The sequence below is a fragment of the Gadus macrocephalus genome, chromosome 16 (genome assembly GCF_031168955.1).
Source record: "Gadus macrocephalus chromosome 16, ASM3116895v1".
Taxonomy (NCBI): domain Eukaryota; kingdom Metazoa; phylum Chordata; class Actinopteri; order Gadiformes; family Gadidae; genus Gadus; species Gadus macrocephalus.
In genome coordinates, this window is record NC_082397.1 from 3,602,522 (window position 1) to 3,627,759 (window position 25,238).

Here is a 25,238-nt window from a genome sequence, read left to right on the forward strand (position 1 = left end):
TATGGTGGAATGGTGTTTTTGAGGAAAATGGTCTCTCCGTTAACCCTGACTGGGTTGCATACACCAGAGCTGCATGGCGATCCCCTGACCCACCCATTCACACCTCTGCCCGGGCGCGGAGATGAGTCTCAGGACCAGAGAAACCGATTCAGGGGTGGAAGCTTCTCTCCCCGGAAGGTGCTTCAGCCTCCCCCCAACGGGGGATCTGAACTGGAGGTCGGGTGACGCTACGCCATGACGACTAGACAGTGAGGGAGGGAGAGAGAGAGGGGGGGGAGGGAAAGTTAGTAATTAAGATATTCAATACCTAACAATGGACGCTATACAATTATTGACATTCACCCATTCAATGTCCTACACACATTCACACACCGACAGCGGTTTCAAGGCATGCCCGCTGGGATGTGAGTGGGGGTGGCGAGAGTGGAGCGTACGTGAGCAGGGCTTATGCTAGTTGGTTGGAGGTGGACTTGGGTGATGGGTGATTGGAGGGTGACGTGAATGGGGGTATGTAAACCGGGGGGATGTGAGTCGGGGGATGTGAACTGGGCTGATGTGAGTGGAGGGGGGGATGTGAGTTGGGTTGATGTGAGTGGAGGGGGGATGTGAGTTGGGTTGATGTGAGTGGAGGGGGGGATGTGAGTTGGGTTGATGTGAGTGGAGGGGGGATGTGAACTGAGGTGATGTGAGTGGAGGGGGGATGTGAGTTGTGTTGATGTGAGTGGGGAGGATGTGAACTGAGGTGATGTGAGTGGCGGGGGGATGTGAGTGAGGGGGTTGGGAGCAGGGGGGGGGGGGTGATATGAGTGGGGTTTATGTGATTGAGTGATGATGTGAGAGGGGTGGATGTGAGTGCTGTAAGGCGGGGGGGAGGGGGGGGGGGGGCTGTGAGTGATGTGAGCAGGTGGGGTTGCAAGCGGGGGTTCGTGGGGGGGTGATATATGTGTTGGGACGACGGCGGGTGGGGGGGGGGGTTGCCTTGGTGATGCGAGAGGCGCATTGTGGCGAAGACACAAACCCTGGTTGTCTCGCTATGCGGCGGGTCTTTGAAGAGGAGAGAGTCCATTTCATCTCGGCACACACGTGTAGGAGGCCCCTGCTCCTGTCTCGGCTGGCATATCAAAGGCAGCCCTTTCCACCCCCCTTTCTCTCTCTCCGTCTTTCATCAACAAATGAAATAGTAATTTAGTTCTACAACGACCTCGACGGCTCCCCTTTCAGCTGCGTAATCCCTCTGTTTGGTTTCATATCGCCCCCCCCCCCCCCCCCCCCCCCCCTCTCTCTCTATCTGTCCGGCAGTCTCTCACTCTCTCTCTCTCTGCATGTCTCTCTTTGTGTCTTTCTGTGTCGGTCTTTCCCTCCGTCCATCCATTTTGTTATTTTGTTTACTTTCGCATCCCTCCCTCTACCCTTTAATCTGCTCTTGAACTTTCGTTTTGCTGCAACTTTCATTTAATCATTGATATTTATTTATTTATTTGTCTATTCATCTTATTATAGCTTTACCTTATTGACAAACACTTTTATAGAGTGTGTATGAGTGTGTTTGTCTGTGTGTGTTCTCTGTGTGAATGTGTTTGTGTTTGTGTGTGTGTGTGTGTGTGTGTGTGTGTGTGTGTGTGTGTGTGTGTGTGTGTGTGTGTGTGTGTGTGTGTGTGTGTGTGTGTGTGTGTGTGTGTGTGTGTGTGTGTGTGTGTGTGAATTGGGGTATGTGTGTGGTTTAGTGCGTGTGTTTATCTGTTTTTGTGTTAGGTTAGCTAGCTGGTTTGTTGGATACTAAGTAATTGGTTATTAAGATAGTAGGCTAGTTAGTAGCTAGATAGCTAGGTACTGGGTAAAATACTTAGTTGTTAACTGGTTGGTAGTAAAATAAACTTATTTGACGATGTGTGAATACTCAGCACAGTTTTAATGATTTCTGAAACAACAGAAATGTTGTTGAGCATAAATTGAGAGCTTGGATAATACATTCATTCACCTCTAAGGAAACTCTTCTGCTGGAGACAGAACAGCTTAGCTAATTACCACCCACAATAGCTCTGTGTGTTTGTGTGTGTGTGTGTGTGTGTGTATGTGTGTGTGTGTGTGTGTGTGTGTGTGTGTGTGTGTGTGTGTGTGTGTGTGTGTGTGTGTGTGTGTGTGTGTGTGTGTGTGTGCGGCACATTTCAAGGCACTTTGTTCCAAAATCTGCAGATGACTAAAAATGGTTGTCATCCATCATGGGATTCTGTTATTGTGTGTGTGCTTTTTTACAAGGTCATTGAAGTCATATAAATTTGGAGTGATTTCAAAATCTAACTTTAATTAGCATAAAACTAAACATATTAAAGCTCTTGGGAACATACAATCTAATTATGTAATCTATTCATGAATTCACAAGCTGTTGTGAATTCCACCATCGTCTACAACGTCTATATACAAAATATAAATATATTAATATTAATATAAATTCAGGCTCCGTGGGAGTAGGTGTGTGTGTGTCGGTTTAGCTAATCGTTTCAGCTTCTCAATTCAGGAAAGGAAGAAACATTCAAGTTCTCCGAGCTATAGAACGAACAATCTACACCAAATTAACCTCGCCCACCATATGTATATATTTATAATTAGGGCATTTAGCTGAAGCATTCGTCCAAAGCGGCTTGCAACAATTCACACACCGACCGCGGTGTCAACCACACACGGCGACAGCCAGCTCGTCGGTAGCAGTTAGGGTTAGGTGTCTTGCTCAGGGACACCTTGACGCTCAGCTAGAGGCTCGGGATCGAACTAGCAACCTTCAGGTTACAGTGTTCCAGTGCCCACTAGAGCCCTCAGGTCACCAGGAAGCTGCAGACTCACTCTGCCCAGGGTTTGGCCACAGCACAGAGAAGCAGCTTTTAGTTTGTATCTACCACCACATATCTGGAACTAACTTCCTCAACATCTGAGATGTACCTCAATGGTGTACATACCTACTTTTAAATCAGGGCTAAGGGCTTTTTATTGAATCCTCCACACTTGCTTTCATTTGAAACGTATCCTTTCATTTCTTAAATTTTTTTAAATGGTTGTCCTTAATCTATCCTTAATCCATGGACAACAGATGTAAATGAGCCTTGTGGCTCGAATCTGGCTCAATTATATGTTGTGCATTTTCTCTGTCATATAAACGTCTAATAAAAATGAAATAATCGAGTAATCCTTCCTCCCCAAAAAAACATTCACCTTTCAAATCCTGATGTTGGAGCAGGAGGCCATTCTCATGGACATATGTTACTTTCGCAACGATGGTCAGAAGTGGTAACATTATTTCTGTATCAATCCATTACAATAAAGATGCACTTGGAGTAAAGTTTGCAGGCTGTGTGACTTCCTGCCCAAATCCCCAGACCAATGAAACCACTTACCGTCCAATAAAACTGGGAGGATAAACAAAGCTCTTTAAAAGTATTTTTGTTTAGGAGACATAAAAGTGATTTCAGAACTGGGGGGCTGAAATCATGTGTTATTGCTAGTGATGGAAACCACTGTGACTTCCATTGTGTTGGAAGGAGTGCTCTACAAATACAATTATACCATTGTTGATGAACATTTGATTCTGATTGGTCTTTAACGTTCCAAGGGCCTGCATTATGTTTCAACAGCAGGACAACTCTGCCTTTTAACAGTTCTGAATCAATGCAGTACAAAAACAACAGCAACCAAATATAACTATCGACCAGCTGTGTGCTTCACAATGCAAAAACAATCTGCTCAAAGCGCTGCGGAAGAATATATGAAATTATTTTAACTTCAGCTGATTAGGTCGATAACAATCCAATCACATTATTGATGAAAGTAAGTTATACCCTATCATTGTGAATAACTGTAGTACAAGCGGATTAAACCACTCCGTGGTGTCCTGGAAAATAGTGTATTTTGATGGTGGCAATCAGGACACCTGGTTCTGGTCTAGTCCTCGCTTAGGCTCGCCTTGGTCAAGACCCGGACCTCCTGGACCGAATGCTATTGATGCTGTTTGTACTGTTTGTCCCGTTTGCCCTGTTTGTTCTGTTTGTCCTTACTTTTGCGTTTACTACAGCATATATTTCTGTTTTCATTAGCACTACTTTGTATTTTTTATTGTATTGTATTATATACTGTGTCTTCCACTGCTGCCGTGCCGTGGCAAAGGGTTTACCCCTCCGGGGGATTGATAGAGTTGGATCTATCTATGCATCCACGAACCAGAGGGAAGGTTCTTCCCTGGGTGCTTCCTTCTCTCACGTCCTCTCGTTTGCCCTCACAGGCATCGGCACCGTGGACGGCACCGCCACCAAGGACAGTGACTTCCGGGGGAAGTCCCAGAAGCAGGTCCAGTTCAACCCCGGTCAGACCACGGCCGTCTGGAGGGTGCGCATTCTGTCGGACGGCGAGTACGAGGAGTCGGAGCGCTTCCAGGTCGTTCTGTCCGAACCCGTCATGGCGCTGCTGGAGTTCCCTGAGAAGGCCACGGTGGAGATCCAAGACCCAGGAGATGGTCAGTAGTAGAAGTAGCAGTAGTCGATGCTAATCAGAATCATCGTCGGTGCAGCTAGAAAATGTCTTCAGAGGAGCACAGAATCTGATTGGTGGAAGTGGTTCTGCCTTGGAGGGAGCCCATTGGCTACTCTGAGCTGAGTCTGATGACTTTTTTTTGAGATTGAACAGAAAACAGGAAATGGGAGGGGCTGGGGGCTACCATGTCCACGCCCCCTTTTTGGCTGATTGGTGTGAAAAGTGAATCACCTTTTTCCTTTGCCCATAACCAGCCTACCCACAACATTTATTGTAAATCCCTGCTCGTCTTTCTGCGATACCGTGCCTACGGCGACACTGAAGGGCCAAAAACGTAACCTCCTTGGCGGAGGTATGAATACATTCTACTGATAATGAGCCTTTCATTGGGACCAATATCAAAGCACTGGAGGTATTACTGCTTTGATAGAATACCTCTTGTTTATCACCTTCTGGATGCTTACTGATTGCTGTTTACTATTCAGCAGACGACGACACTAAAAGGGACTCACGGTGAATCCCAAACCAGGTCACTGAGGAGCAGGTAGGGCTTAGGCAGTTAACACAGCGACAGGCCGTTAAGGAGCAGGTGGGGGGTGAGAAAGTGAAAAGAGAGAGAGACACGTCATTGGGTAGACGGTAGACAGGTCGTTAAGGAGCCGGAAGGGTGTAAACAGTGAATAAAGCGACATGTCGTTAAGGTAGGTAGGGGTTTCACAGGGAAAAATACATGTCATTAAGAAGCAGGTAGGGGTGAGAGTGTGAATACAGAGACAGGTCATTGAGGAGCAGCTAGGGGGTAGACAGTCGATACAGAGACAGGTCTGTAAGAAGGAGGTAGGGGTTAGACAGTGGATACAGAGGTAGGTCTCTAAGGAGCAGGTAGGGGTTAGACAGTCGATACAGAGGTAGGTCTCTAAGGAGCAGGTAGGGGTTAGACAGTCGATACAGAGGTAGGTAATTAAGGAGCAGCTAGGGGATAGACAGTCGATACAGAGGTAGGTCTCTTAGGAGCAGGTAGGGGATAGACAGTGGATAGTGGATACAGAGGTAGGTCATTAAGAAGCAGGCATGGGTGAGAGTGTGAATACTGAGACAGGTCATTGAGGAGCAGGCCGGGGTTAGACAGTGAAAATACATGTCTAAAAGTAGCAGGTAGGGGTTATACAGTGAACACAGACACAGGTCATTAAAGAGGAGGTAGGGGTTATACAGTGAACACAGACACAGGTCATTAAAGAGCAGGTAGGTGGGGGTCCACTACATTATCCTATCATTGAATTGGATGCAATTAAATTAAATACAATTGGAATTGTTTTATTTTGATAGATTTGGAGTAAACTCCCACCACTCATTCAAACCGTATCCATGGGTCTCCATGACATTCACGAGTTTATTTGGTGAGTTCAGCGTCTTCTCTGGTCTGACCAGAGACACACGGTTCATCACGGCACGCAGAAAACAAAAACCAACAACAGACTAGCCAGGGAATGTTAATGGCTATGCTGATGTTGTTGTTTGTGTTGAACAGAACAACCTGCAAGGAGAAGAATAGAGGCAGCAGATTGTGTCTAGCAGCGGGGAAACTGCCTCGCTGCTCCCTGCATGAATCGAATCCGAATAAAATAATCTACAATTGCGGGTTTATGCTAATTCACATGTTTGCTTGGTGCTTTTTTCCCCCAAAACACAAAACACTCTCCCGAGTGTTATTATAATAACTGGCAGCTATCTTTTTTATTTTTCGAGGACTTTCAAATCGTTGCCCTCTTTACTTGAACAGACCTCGCCTTATGCTGGTTTATCTAAACCTAGATGTATATTTACCTTCTCATTATACCGTTTCCGACTGAACCCTGTTCCAGCTGCCCTCAAGGTTAGCGCTATGTTGTTATTTGATGCAAGGTACCGGTTGGATTAATTAATTCATTTCATTTGGACGGCGTCTGTGTGCTGTAGAACGTGGCAGCCGTAGGGGAGCTGCGGTCCTGGCGTGCGGGGTTTATAATTCATGAGCCGTGAAGCCCGAGGTGTGAGAGCGGAGAGCTGTGGTTTATAGATCAGGGCAGGTGCCGACCGCATCGTTAACAAACCCGGGGATAAACCTGCTGGGGGAAGGGAGAGAGGAGGCGGGGAGGAAGTCAGGGTGGGAGGCAGATACCGATATCTGACTCATGGTAGTGGCAGAGAGAGAGAGAGGAGGGAGACGAGGGAGAAGGAGGTGGGAGAGAAAGGGAGAGGGGCCAGGTGGGGATGCGAGGAGGTACAGCGAAAGGGGGGAGCAGAAGGGAGTGAGGAGTAAGTCAGGGTGGGAGGCAGACACCGATATCTGACTCACTGCTAGTGACAAAGAGAGGGGGGGGGGGGGGGAGAGGATGGAGGGGGAGCGAGGGAGAGGGAGAGAGATAGAGGAGGGATGGGGAGAAAGTGGAAGAGAAGAAGAGAGGAGATGAGGAAGGGGGAGAGAGAGAGAGAGAGAGAGAGAGAGAGAGAGAGAGAGAGAGAGAGAGAGAGAGAGAGAGAGGATAAACGGAGGGCAGACGAGGCTGGAGGGGAGATGGACGTTGGGATAAGGGTGAGGAGGGCATGTGAGAGGAGGGGTGAGGTGGCATATAGGTGTGGGTAAAGTGGTGGCAGGGCTGGGGATTGCGCAGGCCGCGGGTGGGATGACGTGGGCTGAGGTAGGCTGGGGATTTGGGGGCGACGTGATTCGGGAGGAGGCGGCGACGAAGGTGGTCAAACGGAGGAGACACACGGGCTGACGACTCAGGGTGGCTCCGATGTGGAGAGCCATCGCCCAGCTGTACCCTGAGGAAATCCAAAATGTGCGTAGTGTATAAATATATGCAAATATACATTACGCACGGACCTATATTGTATTACATGCAGAGCGTCTGCTTGCCCGCTTGATAAATGCCAAGGGGATGCGCCCGCGTCTTATTTGCTCTTTTCCTAGATAGCGTTCTCTCGTCTCGATAGGATTCTCTGCGTGTCTGGGGCGGGTGGGGGGGCTCCGGCGTTCCCTGGGGGGCGGTCCGAGTAGCCGATGCGCTGTCTCTGCGCGTTACGCTGCGAATCAGTCATCGGCCCGAGCGGGGAGTTTGTTTAGATAAGCGGGGAGGAGAGCGAGCCGATCCCAGGTTCTGATCAAAGAGCCCGGGGAGCGATGCAGGAACTCAGGAACGAGGGCAGATATCTAATGAGATTTCTCATTAGGGCTCCGCGTGGCAGAGAGCCGCAAGCCGGGCGCCTTCGACCGGCTCCTCCGGTGCTGCCGAGGCCCACTCGCGGCAGATAACCTCCGTGTTATCGCCCCCCCCCCCCCCCCCCCCCCCCCACCCCCCCCCCCCTCCCCTCCCTCCCCTCCCTCCTCCTCTTTCTGCTCGCCCCCTCGCCGACCGCGGTGACCCTGTCGCCTGCCAGCCCCTCTCAGTATCTCCCGGAGAGGCCCTGCACCTGGGGACCAGCCGGTGGTGGAGGGCCAACATTAACCCGGTTCTCCATTCTGCGGCGGGTAACATCGGACGCTGTTCGGTTCTTCGCTGGCGTTTCAACGTTTTTTTTTTACGATCAAACACAAGTACAGAAGGGAAAGTAGAACGAGGCAAAGAAAAACGGAGCATGTGGTGTAGCACTGATCTACAGCTTATGTAAATAAAAAATAAGTGTATATACAGGGAAGAATTTACATGCATACCTTATGGTCTTTCTGGTGTAATTTATGCACATTTTTATATGCAAATGTTTTATTTACATGCATACGTTTTTGGAATCTAAGCACCTTTGGCGATATCTTTATTGCCCAGCGGTACTTTTGTATTCAGATTTTTTTACCCACATTTATTCTTTTTTGAACTGGATTTATTCATTATTTGGAGGAGTGCAATTGTAACAGAAATGATTTCCCCCAGGATTAATTCCCAGAGATTTCAAGTATTCTCAATGTAAATCTATATCTGAGTGATATCCATATGTATATATATATTAGTGCTATAAATTTAACTCGTTATTAACGGCGTTAACGCAAACCAATTTTAACGGCAATATTGTTAGTAATCAGCCCGACAGCCCCGAGACGTTAACGGCCCACCGGGAATTCTCCCGACTCTCCCGATTACCACTCCGCCACTCTGTGTGTGTGTGTGTGTGTGTGTGTGTGTGTGTGTGTGTGTGTGTGTGTGTGTGTGTGTGTGTGTGTGTGTGTGTGTGTGTGTGTGTGTCTGTGTCTGTGTCTGTGTGTGTGTCTGTGTCTGTGTCTGTGTCTGTGTCTGTGTCTGTGTCTGTGTCTGTGTCTGTGTCTGTGTCTGTGTCTGTGTCTGTGTGTGTGTGTGTGTGTGTGTGTGTGTGTGTGTGTGTGTGTGTGTGTGTGCGTGGGCGTTATTAGATAGCCTGGTAATGTGTATAGGCCTACGTACGGTAGGAGTATTCATAGGCCTACCGCTGTCATGCACCCGATGTCAAGTGGACCGGGTGGATTCACTGCGGGTCTCTCTTCTCACTGTCCTCCTCAACACTCTCTGATCTCACTAAAAGGCTAGCAGCACGAAATCAAGGGTTATTTAGAATAGAAAAAAATGTGCGATTAATCGCGAGTTAACTATGACATTAACACGATAAAATATTTGAATCGCTTGACAGCACTAATATATATCTTTATATATTTATACAAATATGTTCCATTTGACTGATATCTACACTGATATGTGTTATATCTCAAAGATACATGTTATATGTGACATGTCTCTCTCCATGTTGTGCTCCTCCAGAGTCCAATGTGTTCCTTAACATGTTATATTTGACTAATACATGTTATATGTGACATGTCTCTCCATGCTGGACTCCGTCATGTTCTATATGACCGATACATGTTCAGGAGTGGCTGGTGGAAATATTGGGTAGGGGGGTTAACAATGCATTAAGCCTAGGGCCAATACCCATTAATAGTTCACGCTGCAGAAACAACAAAAATCACATCCGGGGTACAGTCCAGTGATACAGCAACAAGTTACAGCAATTAATAATGCTCTATAAACAATTAGATAAGTAGGCTACAAACATGTTGTGATGGGAAAAGTTTCTCTTGCTGACTCACTCACTCACTCACTCACTCACTCACTCACTCACTCACTCACTCACTCACTCACTCACACACACACACACACACACACACACACACACACACACACACACACACACACACACACACACACACACACACACACACACACACACACACACACACACACACACACACACACAAACTACAAATCGTGTTCGCATTGTAAGAGAGCACTCCTAGCTGCACTCGCCGTCAGCCAGTCTTTCCTTTTCGAACAAAGAGATGCAAAAATGAACGATTTTGTCGCGTGTCCTTTTGTTTAATCTGAACATCGTTTGGCCGATGTGCCACCAGTCTCTTTATTTAATTTTTTTCTTCTAAAGACATCAACGAAAACGCCATTGTTGTCAACACTTTTTTCTCCCGCCTCCAACAGTGACAGTCACCAGTGAGAGTCACTGTCACTGTTGGTCTGGGCTATATTCATTTAGCCCAAATGGTCTCTAAATCAAGGGGGTATGTCATAACACCTGTCAATCATGATTGGACGACACCGATTGGATGCTGATTTTCTTAAGTGTGGGCTTGGAAAAGTCCGCCCAGACAGATGATCATCTGCCTGGGCTGACTTTTCCAAGCCCACACGACATATCTTTATGTCCCTCCTGCGTTTTTGTGATTATTTGGTGCTGTTGCTTCTCCCGTTGCACCAAAATTGACCAATTCTAAGTTTTAGTAATTCATATATTTTAATATTTTCAATTTATTTAATAATGTTCTCAGGTTTATTGTCAAGGATAGGGAGGGCTTAGCCCCAGCACCCCGTTGATACCAGCCGTCCCTGTACACGTTATATGTGACGCGACTCTCTGTGTGCTGTGCTCCCCAGAGTCCAGCGTGTTCTTCCCCTCGGCGCTCTACAACATCCAGGAGGACGTGGGGGACCTCCTCGTCCCCGTCCGACGGGGCGGGGACGTCAGCCAGGAACTCCTGGTCGTCTGCTACACCCAGCAGGGTGTGTGTCTGTGTGTGTCTGTGTGTGTCTGTGAGTGTGTGCATGTGGGAGCATGTGTGTGCGTGTTCGTGTGTATGTGTGAGTGTAATCATGCTCAGATGTGTGTGTGCGTGTGTGTGTATGAAAAATGCTTCAAATAAACTCTGTAAGCCTTCATAACTCTTGTGTTGTGTTGTGTGCATGTGTCTCTTTGTGTTTGTGTGTGTGTGTGTGTTGCGTGTGTGTGTGAAAGATGATTCAAATAAAGCCGCTACCCTTTAAACCAGCCACTAAAGTACCTCTTCAACAACTGTGTGTGTGTGTGTGTGTGTGTGTGTGTGTGTGTGTGTGTGTGTGTGTGTGTGTGTGTGTGTGTGTGTGTGTGTGTGTGTGTGTGTGTGTGTGTGTGTGTGTGTGTGTGTGTGTGCGCGCGTGAACCTGTGTTCGTAACCATAGCGACAGCGACGGGCACTGTCCCCACCTCGGTCCTCTCCTACTCGGACTACATCTCGCGCCCGGAGGACCACCGCAGCACGCTGCGCTTCGAGCGTGGCGAGGTGGAGAAGGCGTGCCGCGTGGTGGTCATCGACGACTCGCTGTACGAGGAGGAGGAGAGCTTCAACGTCAGCCTCAGCATGCCCGTGGGGGGTCGCCTGGCAACCCACTACCCCAGCGCCAGGGTCGCCATCCTGCCCCACGCAGAGGACGGTAAGACGTGAGGCGCTTCAACGCCCTTATAGGGTCACCTGGCGCCTGTCACCTGGCGCTTCAACGCCCTTATAATGTCACCTGCACCTACCGCTTCAACGCCCGTAAAGGGTCACCTGTCACCTGTCACCTGGAGCTTCCAACGCCCTTATAGGGTCACCTGTCACCTGGCGCTTCAACGCCCTTATAGGGTCACCTACCGCTTCAGCGCCCTTATAAGGTCACCCGTCACCTGTCACCTGTCACCTGCCGCTTCAACGCCCTTATAGGGTCACCTATCACCTGGCGCTTCAACGCCCTTATAGGGTCACCTGTCACCTGCCGCTTCAACGCCCTTATAGGGTCACCTATCACCTGGCGCTTCAACGCCCTTATAGGGTCACCCGTCACCTGTCCCCTGGCACTTCAACGCCGTTACAGGGTCACCTGGCTCAACCACGCCCTTATAGGGTCACCTGTCACCTGGCACTTCGACGCCCGTGTAGGGTCAGCTGTCACCTGGCGCTTCAACGCCCTTATATGGTCACCTGGCGCTTCAACGGCCTTAGAGAGCCAGGGATGTAACAAATGGAATTCGGACACTATGTGATTTAAGAAAATGTGTTTTGGGCTGAGAGTTTTAGGAAAGAGGGGGGAGTGTTATCCCCATGGTTACGCTCCACACCAACTTTATGATCCTATTTTAGTACCGTCGTTGTGTAACTGTTATGAGTGTTGTAATATGCAATGTTTTACATGAAATCCACCACACACCATTGCATTGTACTATAGGTGTCCGAAAAGCCTTACCTTTTGAAGTGGGTATTAAATAAGTAGCTGCTTAGGTGAAGCTTCAATATCTGCGCACACGTGTCCCAAAAAGCCCAAATTTCTCGCGAAGCAGAGAAAGTTCACAAAGTATTTTGGGGAGAATCGCTAAGACAACAAATTTTACTTCTATTTTACCCTCAATTGCAGACTTATTTCAGTTAAAGTGGTAAATGGCAAATATTACTATGTTGACGATCATATAAGACAAATGACCACAGTAAAACATACAAAAAAGTGGTTTGGGTTCACTGGCTCAGGTGTTCTAATGCCCGTATTTGGTCAGCTAGCAGGAAGCTCAGGTGTCCTAATGCCCGTATTTGGTCAGCTAGCAGGAAGCTCAGGTGTCCTAATGCCCGTATTTGGTCAGCTAGCAAGAAACTCAGGTGTTCTAATGCCAGTATTTGCTTAGCTTGCAGGAAGCTCAGTCCTTCTAACACCCTTGTATCATCGAGGAAGAGTTAGGTCAGTCATATATTGGGGTTAGGTAATGATGGTAACGTTTTGGCTAGGCTATGTTAAGGTCATGGTAAAGCACTACATCGGTAAGGGTTAGGTCAAGTTATGTTTTGGTTATGGATTCAGGAATGGTTCATAAGTGATTGTTAGGTAATGGTTGAAGGATTATTAGGGATTGGTTAAGCAATTAGCTATTGTGAGGTAATGTTATGAGTTATTGTTTATAAACCTTTCGGTAAGGGTAAGGAATACTGTGGTAATCAGAAGAAGGAGAACCTTTTATTTGAGCTAGTACACAACAGTATTTGTTTTCTGCGTCGGAGCCATGATTAGCTGCAGCGCTTGGAGCAGTGGGCAGCCCTTTTCACATCACCCTGGGACCCACTCCACATCTACCGCTGCTGCCTTGGTCAAGAGCGCAGGCCGGGGTATTAACCTACACCGTATGTCTAATGGTGTGGAGGAAACTGGAGAGCCCAGAGGTAACCCGTGTTAACACAGGGAGAACATAAATACCCCCCCCCCCCGGATTCGAACCAAGAACCTTCTTGCTCTGAGGCAGCAGCGCTATCCTTAAAGTGGAGGTAGTGGGTAACTGATGGTAAGGAATGGTATTCCTATGGTGAAGTCGTGGTTCAATCATGGTTAAGTTATGTATTGGCTAGCAGTGTTTCCCCTACCATTGTTCAGGCCTGGCGGGCCGCCAGGCCAACGAGCGCCCCCGCCAGGCCAACGAGCGCCCCCGCCAGGCCAACGAGCGCCCCCGCCAGGCCAACAACCGGCCAAAAAAAAAAAAAGAGAAAAAAATAAATAATAATAATAACTGAGGTGTCGCGCGTGCGCAGATGATGCCCCATCATAACGGACAATCTGACAGCATTAAGTTATATCATCATTAGCATGGCACCACCAAAAATTGCATTGTAAATAAAATTAGTTTATTGTTAATAGCGTGTTTATTGAATCATTATCGACTTGTGATGGCTAAGCAAGTGTTTTATATGGAAATAACCAACAAATACTCTAGCATCCCGTGAAAAATGCATAACAAATCACACTATCAGCTCTTACCACCGGGCCTAAAAAAAATTCTAGGGGAAACACTGGGCTAGGTAATGTTGAAGTCATGGTTAAGGGCGGCAGGTGCTCAGGAGGTAGAGCTGTGTGGCTGGTAACCTGAAGGTTGTTGGTTCCTCCGAGCTGAGTGTCGAGGTGTCCTTGAGCAAGGCACCTCACCCTAACTGCTCCCGACGAGCTGGCTGTCGCCTTGCATGGTTGACTCCGCCGTCGGTGTGTGAATGTGTGCGTGAACGGTGAATGTGAGGCAATGTGTTACAATGTGATTGTAAAGCGCTTTGGGTGGCCAATGGTTAGAAAAGCGCTATATAAATGCAGTCCATTTACATTTAAGTCATGGTTAGTAAAGTCTTGGCTAGGCTATGTTGAAGTCGTGGTTAAGTCATGGTTAGTAAAGTCTTGGCTAGGCTATGTTGAAGTCGTGGTTAAGTCATGGTTGTAAACTCTTGGCTAGGCTATGTTGAAGTCATGGTTAGTAAAGTCTTGGCTAGGCTATGTTGAAGTCATGGTTAGTAAAGTCTTGGCTAGGCTATGTTGAAGTCATGGTTAGTAAAGTCTTGGCCAGGCTATGTTGAAGTCATGGTTAGTTGAAGTCCAAGCGCACCCTAACCAAGCAGAGCAGTGTGCTCGCCACCTGGTTTCTACCAGAGAGATGTGGCTCTGGGTGAGGTGTGGTTCTGTGAGTGTCAGGGGTGCGTGTTGCTGTCAGCTCTTCAGACTGACAAGATTTCATTAAAGTGGTGTGAAATGCTTGCTTTGCTCAACACCGCCGCTCATTTGTGCTGAACCTATTTCATCTACATTTTAATGCCTCCGACAAACATTCTGAGCGGATAAAAAACACATTTGGATTTGTTTTTTCCGGTTTTTGATTTACACATAAAGCCACACTTTAAAAGTGAGGGACGGACCTTTATTGGGTTTTGCTGAAGACTTACTTGTGTATTCCAGCACTTTCCGCTCCTTTATGGATGAGCAGCAGAACTTTATGCATGATGCACAAAGCCTTAAATTGGTTTCTGTAAGTTATAATTACAGGTTGAAATTATGCATTTTCTTGCAGTACAAATTGAAGAATGGGCAATTAGTTTGTGTGTGTGTGTGTGTGCGTGTGAGTGTGTGTGTGTGTGTGTGCTTGTGTGCGCAATCCTGAGGTCTCTCCTCTATCTTTTCTGTATCTTTCTCTCTTTGCCTGCATTCTCCCTGCCTTCCACAACACACACCTCCCTAGACAACAAAGCGTATCAATTATATATATATATATATATATATATATATATATATATATATATATATATATTAAGTAATTAAACAGGATTGAGCCTTTTATCCAAAGGGATATTTCTAATTCAGATACATGTCATCAGGTGTTAGGAGCTGGTGGGGGTAGGGCTATCTTGCCTGACCAGGCCTACAGGGTGAACGGGGATCGAACCCGGTATCTTCCAGCGGGGAGTGGAGCAGCCTTTGTCCCGCTCCGCTGTTCCCCGGCCCTGCAGCGGGGGGAAGGGTCCGTCTCTTCCCATGAATAAGAAGCGCTCCTCCAAAGCCGGATTGTTGGAGTGGTACAATATTTAATTCACGATTCCACAGTTTGCGGTGTGGAGGGAAAAAGTGGTACTTTTTATGTACCACGGGGAAAAAGAGAAGAAGGAATAGGAACAAAGTTTGAGTTTATTTGAGGTCTTCTCCGACCACCCTGAAAGAGACGCACAGTTATCGCGTAGCCATGCTTTTTCTCTGCTCTCTTCTCACTAGAGTGATATGGATGCAGTTTTAAACAGCTGTTACAATATCCAGTACGGTGCAGAAATACAAGGCTTTATATCCTAGATATAATCGTGTATAGATAAAGATGATGCTTCCAGAATAATCATGTCCTTTTTTTCCTCATTTCTAGTGTTGACTTCTAGATGACATTTTTGAGGACTATTCAGGGAGCGGTCTTCCAGGCACCGTTTCATTTGTTTGTTCAGTTCTTTGGTAGCGGAGCTTGTCGCGGTAACGCACTCAAACTGTTGAAATGATTCATCTTTGTTTTACTGAAGTAACATCATGCGGACAGGAAGTGATGATGGATGAGGAAAGTGAGATGAAGTGTCACTTGTAGATTTGACATCCTCCTCTCTGTTCTCTCTTCTCTGCCCCTCTCCTTTCCTCTCTCCTCTCTCTCTCTCTCCTCTCTCTCCCCAACCCTCCTCTTTGCTCTTCCGCCCCCTCCTCCCTTTCTCTCTCCTCCTTGTCTCCTCTCCGCTCTCTTCTTCCCTTGTGTACAAACATCCCCAGATGAGTTTCACCTGTCCTAGGTAGGAGGTAGGGCAGGAGTGGGGGGGGGCATTGCGTGTTTCAAATGCTCTTCTGCGCGGCGATCCACTAACGGAGGGGAGAGCTGGCGTAACCCGAGACCCGACCCTTGACCTCCTCCATGCACGGGGGCATCGGCTCGCGGATCCCTGGACAAGCGTTGAGACAAACAGGTTTTTAATAGGGAGAGGAGGGACAGCGGGCAGGGGAGGGACAGACGGGAGGGGAGAGAGAGGCGGGACTGGGGGAGAAGGTGAAAGGGGGGAGTGATAGGAAAGAGAGGTGGGAGAGGGGGATAAGGTGAAAGGGGGGGGGGGGGGAGGGTGATGTGGGAGAGGAGGGATAGGAGAGAAGGGAGAGAGAGAGGGGTTTGGGGGAAAAGGTTACAGGGGGGGGGTGGATGGATCGGAGAGAGAGGTGGGAAAGGGTGTAAAAGGAAGGAGAGGAGAGCGGGGAGAGTGGGAGAGAAAGGAGAGGAGAGATGGGGCAGGAGAGAGAAAGGGGGAGAGGGAGAGGGGGGAGAGTAAGGGGAGGGGACGGGCCAATGATGACCGCACACCAGCGAGCAGGAAGAGCATCATCGATGCAACGCAACCGTTGAAATATTCACAAGCACGAGGACCGTTGCATTCACTGGTGGCATGGAGTGCAGGTTCAACTCTTTGGTATCCATGGTAACCAGGGTAGTGGACTGAGTAAAACCTGTAAATTATTCCCCGGGAAGTCCACCACAACACAACACAGCACAACATTCACTGCACAAATCGGTCAACACACAACACAACCATCCAGAATGCAAAGCCAGACAAAGCAACGCAACGCAAACGTGTGAGAAGGAGACGCAGGAAACCTCCGCTTTGGAGTTTCAGGCTGTGAGGTGCAGAGGTCAGAGGTCAAGGGGGAGGTTGAGTGAAGTGTGGGCACTCATGGTCGCATTAAGATTAGATTATCTCTTCATTTGAGGCGAGCCCAAGGGGAAAGCACACGCACACACACGCACACACTCATGCACACACGCACGCACACACACACACACACACACACACACACACACACACACACACACACACACACACACACACACACACACACACACACACACACACACACATACTCACCCACTTATAGACGAGGAAGTAATGAGCTGATTGTACTCATTCCTGGGAGAGGAAGGCTTGCTGTGTCGGAGCCCGGCTCTCCACCAATCAGGGTAGGATTAGTTGAAGATACCATAAATGCTGTTTCTGCTGCAGACTCTCAGGCTGCAGCACAAAGCTCTCCGGGAAGGCCAGCGCATACCTGAGAGATAACATGCAAACATTTGCATGCAGGCCCTCACACACACATATGGTGTGCACACATCCACACCTACACATTGCATGCAGGTGCACACATATTTGTGCGAAAATGTGCCTTTAATATGTATTGGATAATAATCCTTTCCCTCCCTCTCTTCCCTCTCCGCTCACTCGCTCCCTCTATCTGTCTCTCTCTCTTACTCCCCCACTCTCTTTCTCCCTTTTCCTCCCTCTCTCTCTCTCTCTCTCTCTCTCTCTCTCTCTCTCTCTCTGGCCCTCACTCTCTCTCTCTCTATCTCTGTCTCTCTCCCCCCTTTCCCTCCCTCTCTCGCTCCCTCTTTCTTTCTCTCTCTCTCTCTCTGGCCCTCTCTCTCTCTCTCTCCCTCTCTCCCTTTCCCTCCCTCTCTTGCTCTCTTTGTGATGATGTTGTCGTGTTGCGATTGCGACGTTGTTGTGTTGTGATTTTGCAGCGGTTTCTGATATCAGAATGCAGAGGGTGTGTTCGCTGTCATAGACCCACACACACCATGGTTCATATTTACCTCACTGCAGTGTCTGACACCTGTGTGTTGGGGCTCTGGGGCCCGTCAGGGGGAGCTGGGGAGTCGTGGGGGGCTCGTCCAGGGGGGGATCTGACAGACAGCAGCTCGGTGTTGTCACCGCGTGACCACAGCGCCAGCTAGCAGCTTTTAACCATGATGGTTGTCTGGCCTGTCACTTATTGCTGTCTGGGCTGTGCGTGTGTTTGTATGTGTGTGTTTGTGTGTTTATGTGTGTATGTGCGCGTGTGTGTGTGTGTGTGTGTGTGTGCGTGTGTGAAACGAAACAGTTTGAAACATGGCTTCGAGCTACATGCTGACATCCTGAGTCGTCCTGGTTTTCATGACACGGCTACCTGCTGGCCAATCAGCATGCTGGACATAGACGCGCGCGCACACACACACACACACACACACACACACACACACACACACACACACACACACACACACACACACACACACACACACACACACACACACACACACACACACACACACACACACACACACACACACACACGAACACACACACACACACACACAAACACTAGGGGTGAAAGGGTATGTGTTTTGGTCAGCCCTATAAACGTGGGTTGTTTATTGTAGCTAAACATGTTTTTATTGAAAAAAGAATGTTCACAAACCAAAAAGGGAAGTATCCACAAAAAGTTAAGTGACGCTCTCAGAGTCTGTGCTGCCGTCACTTGAGATGCGGTTGGACGCGGTGTGCATTGCTAGGTCTGGCGCTTGGTTGGACAGATGGAAGACTAGAGCCACAGAGCCCCTTCACTGTAACGGCCCATCAGACCAGACTGGGAGATAGAAAGCACCGTCACACTTTGATTTCATGATGAAAGACTAATCTTTAAGAAAGTGCTGCTATTTTGCTCTAGCAATACGGTGCGACTTAATTGCCATATTCTGCTGATCTATGCATTCCTTTGTTGAAGTTGTGTTTTAGTTATGGCAATTTAAAATATTTTTCATAGAAAGCAGGCGATAGTGTTTGGTTTATGTTTCTCCATTCTTCTGGAAACCAAGCTATCCATGTGGTTTACTGTTATAATAAGGAATGTGAATGGAAACACAAATTTTAGTTTTTCAGGGTTTATTTATTTTGTCTATGTTTCTAAACTTTACCGAACCGTACCAAGCCTTGACACCGCAATACCCTATTGTACAGAACACACACACACACACACACACACACACACACACACACACACACACACACACACACACACACACACACACACACACACACAGACACACACACACACACACACACACACACACACACACACACACACACACACACAGACACACACACACACACACACACACACACACACACACACACACACACACACATACACACACACCTACACACACAGGCACACACACACAGAGACATACACGGATATAAATATACATATACTCATACAGACATATACTCAAACAGACAAATACATCCAAGGCCTCTTATTCAGGATAAAGTCGGCAGAAAAATCATCTAACATCACAAAAGCTGTACAGCTTACCTTGAGAGAGAGATAGAGAGACGGGGAGAGAAAGGGAGAGAACGAAGGAAGGAGAGAGTGGAAGAAAGAGAGAGGGAAAAAAATGTCAAAGAAGTGTAAAAGAGAATGGAAAAAGAAACAAAGCGATTGAGGAGGAAAGGGAGAGAGAGAGAGAGAGAGAGAGAGAGAGAGAGTGACTGATAGAGATAATGAGAGCGAAAGAGAGAGAGGGAATGAAGGAAAGAAAGGGTGAGTAAGAGTGAGTGTCTTAATATCCAGTAAGTGTTGTAAGGTCGCCTTATGACCCTCTCTGTCACTACGGAGCACTGCTCTGGGAACGATGAACGTGTGTGTGTGTGTGTTTTTTTTTGTGTGTGTGTGTGTGTGTGTTTGTGTGTGTTTGTGTGTGTGCGTGCGTGCGTGCGTGCATGCTGCACTTCAATAAGCACATTCTAACTATAATGAAAGAAACTGTGCATCCACACTTAGGGCCCTATCTTGCATCCGGCGCAAGTGACTTAGTCACTGGCGCATGTGTCGTTGCTAGTTTACTACTGGCGCAGAGCGTTCTTTTCCCACCACCGCCACTCGCCGGTAAATTAGGGATTGATCATGCGCCCCAAGAGGCGTGTTCTGGCGCAAACGGTATTTTGCCGTTTCTGAATACCATTGCGCTACTGACCAGGAAATACCTGGTTTAAAGTCAGTGGCGCGTTGTTCAGATGCTATTTTAAGGGTGCATGCATACATGCGCATGCGATGCATACGGATTGCTTGTGCACCTCGCGCATACACTTTGCTTCTCTCATCTACCTAGCCGCACATTCTTGGTAAATTATTTGGGAAAGAACAGCTGATGCAGCGGTAATAAGTTGTACTTTTAAATCAATGCATCTGCAAACACCGTACAGCAAACACATATTTTCTTGACACAGACATCGTGTAGGCCTACATGCCCATAACTTTTAGGATTGATGAGTATTTAATCGTGAAAAACATTGTTTTACCGCGAGTGAGTGTTAAAAAGAATGAATGAATGCGGGCGCGCGTGTGTGCTCTGTTTAAACACACGCAAACTAAACACGTAACGCATAATACAATCAATGGCAATGTCTATTATCGTGGGGACACATGTATATTAGGATAGCATACAATACTGATAAGAAACAATGTTTATAATGTATTGCGTATATCATTAAATAGAACCACAGTTACCGCATATCATATGTTATATCATATACGTTTTCTTTGTCGAAATCTATTTGAGAACTCAGTATTTCTGAAGTTGTGGAAGAAAACCCCTTATTCCATGTGTGAATTAGGCCATATTAGGCCATATATGGCAATAAACTGAGCCATTTGCAGTTTGAAATTCATGTGCATCTGTCTCATCGGAGACTGCAGACGCGCTGTCAAAATATCAACTCGTCCGATTCAAATGCGCTCATGGCTCTTAAAGGGGATGGGAGCTGGCACTCTCATTGGTTTGTTGGACGTTACGCCCAAACCACACCTACGGGTAATTAGGCTGCTTCAGACCAACCCTTTTGACACTTGCGCCGCGACGCAAGTGTCATTTATCCGCCTGTAAAATAGCGATAGCGCCGTAGAACCGCCCACAAAGCTACTTGCGCTTTGCGCTTCCCACTTGCGTTTCAGACCGTTAAAATAGGGCCCTTTGTCTCCACCGAGGAACATTTTTCCTTTCTGTATTTGTACTGTGAGGTGAGGCCAGAAAGGCAATAGCCAGAGACAATACAGATCATAATCAAACGTTTTAAACGACCCTCGGGTTCATTTCAAACGCACAACTCCTGCTGACGTATTCAATATCACGAGCAGACCGCTCGCCGCTGGGACTTTGACCTCCCCCCCGTGGGTCACCACTCGCCCGTCTCCCACCCGTGCTGACGTCACTGCGTCAGGTTCACCTGAAAGGACCTTGAGGTGATTCTAGGCGCTTCACGCTGGGGATAAGGAACACATCTCTCTGCAGGCTGCCGCTAAGCCGGGGGTATAGGTGTCGTTCTCAGCGGTGTGTCAGAGGATCAGGATAAAGGGAGAGAGGGGAGAGAGAGAGAGAGGAGATAAAGTGAGGGGGAGGGAAGGAGAGCACGGTGGGAGAGCGATAGGATGAGAGAAACCGAGAGACGGGGGGGATAGGGATAGAACGGAGAGAGAGAGAGGGAAGGAGGGAGAGCCAGAGTGAAAGAAAAGGAGAGTGAAAGAAAGAGGTGGAGAGAGAGAGAGAGAGTGAATGGAAAAGAGCAGGAGAGAGGGAGGGACAAGGACTTAGACACGACGGCCTAAGGCGACTGTTTTTCTGGCATTTTGACCACACTTCAACCCTCCATCGGGATGCGTGTGAAGCCCACCGCGCGGCTCGCCTCTCTGCCACTCGGTGCAAGACCGAGAAGGTGGTAATCGTTTTCTCAACCGCAGACCGGACTCACACTGATCCTCACACACACACCACCACCACCGCCGCCGCTGGACAAAACACCACATTTACAAAACAACCTTGTAGCACCGTGGTGAATCGGCTGTAGCGCAGAGAGAGAAAAAGATACAACGAAGTAGTGCTTTATCATTCCCAGACAGGGAGCTCCGGTAGCACATCAGAAAGTAGAGGAGAGAGTGGAATTGTACAAAAAGCAGAAACTAAAATAAGAGTGTAACCGTCTAAATAAACACAGTTGATGTATCTAGATGCACAATGTGGATTGTAACAATGGAGAGACAGACACATGGAGACAGACAAGAGAAAGAGAGAACGAACCAGGGAACGAGAGAGCGAAAGCAAGTGATTGAGAAAGAGATAGAGAGACTAATGGCGAGGGAGAGAGAGAAAAAGAGAACGATTGCCAAAAAAGTGAGAGGAATAGGGCCTGGTCTCCTATTTCATGCCGATTCGTGTCTTTCAACCTCAAATATTACCCACACCTGTTTTCCGAGGACAACGAAACCCGCAGGTGGACGGTAATGAAAGGCAGCGTCCAGTTGATCCGCGGCCAGGGAAGCTAACGCCGCGCAGCGTCCCCCACTTTAATCATAGCTTCTAGAGCGCCAGCCGGGCCCAGAATTTACAGGGCGACTGTCTGAGGAATGAGAGGATCCTGCTGTACAAGCGTTCTGCTTGTTTTTTTACAACCCGCAGCCACCCAAATATTTCCCCGGATACAGGAGACCGTATAAAACAGCAATTACCTCTGCGTGACAGAACAAGCTTTATGGAAGACATCGCCGGGAAATATCACAATGGGGATACTCTTGTCATGGCGTCCACCTGAGAGAAGATACCGTCTCTACAGGCAGCCCGGAGACACGGCGATCCAGCCCCCACTGCATTGTGGGAAATATTTACTTTTTATTTTGCATAGGATATTTTCGGAATCATAGTGCGTCCAAGTGGAAACTCCAACAAGATTACTCGTAACTTTTAGATATTTTAGAAGATTTTTCATTTCTGTCGACGTGGAAAATCTCCCAATCCGCAACAAAAAACAGTGAACACAGATACAGGTGGCAAAAGAGAAGAGGTCTTTGGATACAGAGAAAGGTCACTGAGCAGCGCATAGGGGTTAGACTGTGGATCCAGAGAGAGGTCACTAAGCAGCAAATAGGGATTTAAAGGGGTTACAGCGGAAAATTTAAGGCGGAAAATAAGGTTATAAGAACAATCAGATGAGATTCTGGAGAAAACGTCGCCAAACTACCCTGTCTGCACTCAACGCTGCTCCAAGATTGGTAACCTCGCTGAAATCTCAGCCGAAAACCTTGTGTGCGATTAGTCAGAAAAGCAAGACGGGCTGGATTTATTTTGATCCGATTTCCCCGTCTCCATTGAGATCCCATCCGGTGTTAACTAATGGAATTCAGTGACCAAACAGAAACTGCATTAAATGTAAAAAACAAGTGTGTCTGCAAAAGACTTCTTTTGCTCTGGGCCGGAACAAAATACAATCAACTTCTATTGAAGTTCCATGCCCAAGGTAGACGAGTGAATTCATGGCCAAGTGGCCGCGGGCAGGACCTCTTTGTGGCCCACAGAGTGCGGCTGGGTCCTGAATGCAGGTGGAGGGTGAGGCGGTGGCGGCAGCCTTGGCCTTCTTCTATTTAATGGCCTATCGGCTCTTTGAAGCTCGCCATTTTCTCCCCCCCCCCCACAACCCTTATCTGATTACTGGGCTGCAACAACAAGGGCCAACCTCCCAGGCTGCCAACCTGTGCTGCACGGGCGACTATATCTGATTACGACGCCAACACAGAGGCCAGATAAGGCAGCCAAAGCCTGTTTTGTTTGGCTGTTGTGGGGGGAGGGGGGGGGGGGGGGGAGAAACGCTGGCAGCTGCACACCTCGCGGTGCTCCGCTCTTTGTCTCCAGTTTGTTCTCAGCACAGATTTAAAGTGTTTGTCCTTTGCCTGCACCCATGGGGGGGGGGAGGGGAGAGAGAGAGAGAGAGAGCAAGAAGAGAGAGAGAGAGAGAGAGAGAGAGAGAGAGAGAGAGAGAGAGAGAGAGAGAGAGAGTGACATAGGGGGAGGGGAGAGAGAGAGAGAGAGAGAGAGAGAGAGAGTGACATAGGGGGAGGGGAGAGAGAGAGAGAGAGAGAGAGAGAGAGAGAGAGAGAGAGAGTGACATAGGGGGAGGGGAGAGAGAGAGAGAGAGAGAGAGAGAGAGAGAGAGCAAGAAGAGAGAGAGAGAGAGAGAGAGCAAGAAGAGAGAGAGAGAGAGAGAGAGAGAGAGAGAGAGAGAGAGAGTGACATAGGGGGAGGGGAGAGAGAGAGAGAGAGAGAGAGAGAGAGAGAGAGAGTGACATAGGGGGAGGGGAGAGAGAGAGAGAGAGAGAGAGAGCAAGAAGAGAGAGAGAGAGAGAGAGAGCAAGAAGAGAGAGGAGAGAGAGAGAGAGAGAGAGAGAGAGAGAGAGCAAGAAGGGAGAGAGAGGGAGCAAGAAGAGAGAGAGAGCAAGACGAGAGAGAGCAAGAAGAGAGAGAGAGAGAGGGGGGGGGGGTCACCCAGGGGAAGCCGGCGGATGCTCTTTTTTTTTCCTTTGCCAATCGTCTCGTGCGAAGGTGAGGCCCATTGTTGCAGAGTGTCATTCAGGCTGAAACCACACACGCCCGCCCAGGTGTCACTTGAGAAGCAGGCATCAGATTAGCGAGAGGAAGGCTGTCTCAGCTCTTTGTGGTGAACCCGCGTTATACTGAGGTGCTGTGTTGTCTGGCGCCGCACACAAGCGTTTAAGTTCCTCGCTTTGACTTCCTCCCGCGGCCTGAGCGTTGTGGCGACGCCGAGCCACGACGGGATCGCATCTCAAAGGAAGGCGCTCCTCGCGTCTGCCTCGACATTCGCCGCCGAGTGGATCCCGTCCAGCGCATCCCGTCTGTGGTGTCTCATCTCAAGCGGCGCGCGCGGTCGGCGTCCGTGGGGGGAACTGGTTGTTGCACATGCCGTCGGGGGCGGCGTGCGTTCGCCTTCCTGCGCGAGGCGAAAACTGGTGGCGCCGTCCCTGTCCCTCTGCATGCGACGCGCGGGGCCAGGCAGAGCTAAGCGCGTCGTCATGGTAACCACATCTCTCACCATGGCCGCGCCGATTCGTTTAATCTATTCATTATGCACTACTGCTCCTCTTCCCCTCTCCTCTCCTCGGCCTTTGGGTTGTTATGGTTTAGTTGCGACTGGATGGTCGCGGCTTTAGGTTGAAACCAATTCTGGTAACAATGATCTTGTTTATCTGTTGTGGATTATACACACTCCACACGAGATATAAATATGAGCTCAAGGGGTCTGTGGATTGGAGAGTGGGGGTGGGGGGGGGGGATTGGGGTGTCACCACACACCATAACAAACCTCCAGCAACAGTTAATGCATTGTGTTGCTGTCTTGTCTGTTGTCTAGGGCTGCAGCGATTATTTGATTGATTGAAAAGTTTGTCATTTGATTTAGATTATGGCAT

General features: G+C 48.3%; 1 protein-coding gene across 1 annotated transcript in view; it reads left to right on the forward strand.

The window, feature by feature from the left end:
* Positions 1-25,238, forward strand: part of frem2b (FRAS1 related extracellular matrix 2b) — a 97,441-nt gene that overhangs the window by 39,397 nt on the left and 32,806 nt on the right. The window contains exons 4-6 of the mRNA XM_060075005.1: positions 4,268-4,498; positions 10,464-10,589; positions 11,025-11,276. Of these exons, the coding sequence (XP_059930988.1) occupies positions 4,268-4,498; positions 10,464-10,589; positions 11,025-11,276 (609 nt within the window). The remainder of the gene's footprint in view (positions 1-4,267; positions 4,499-10,463; positions 10,590-11,024; positions 11,277-25,238) is intronic.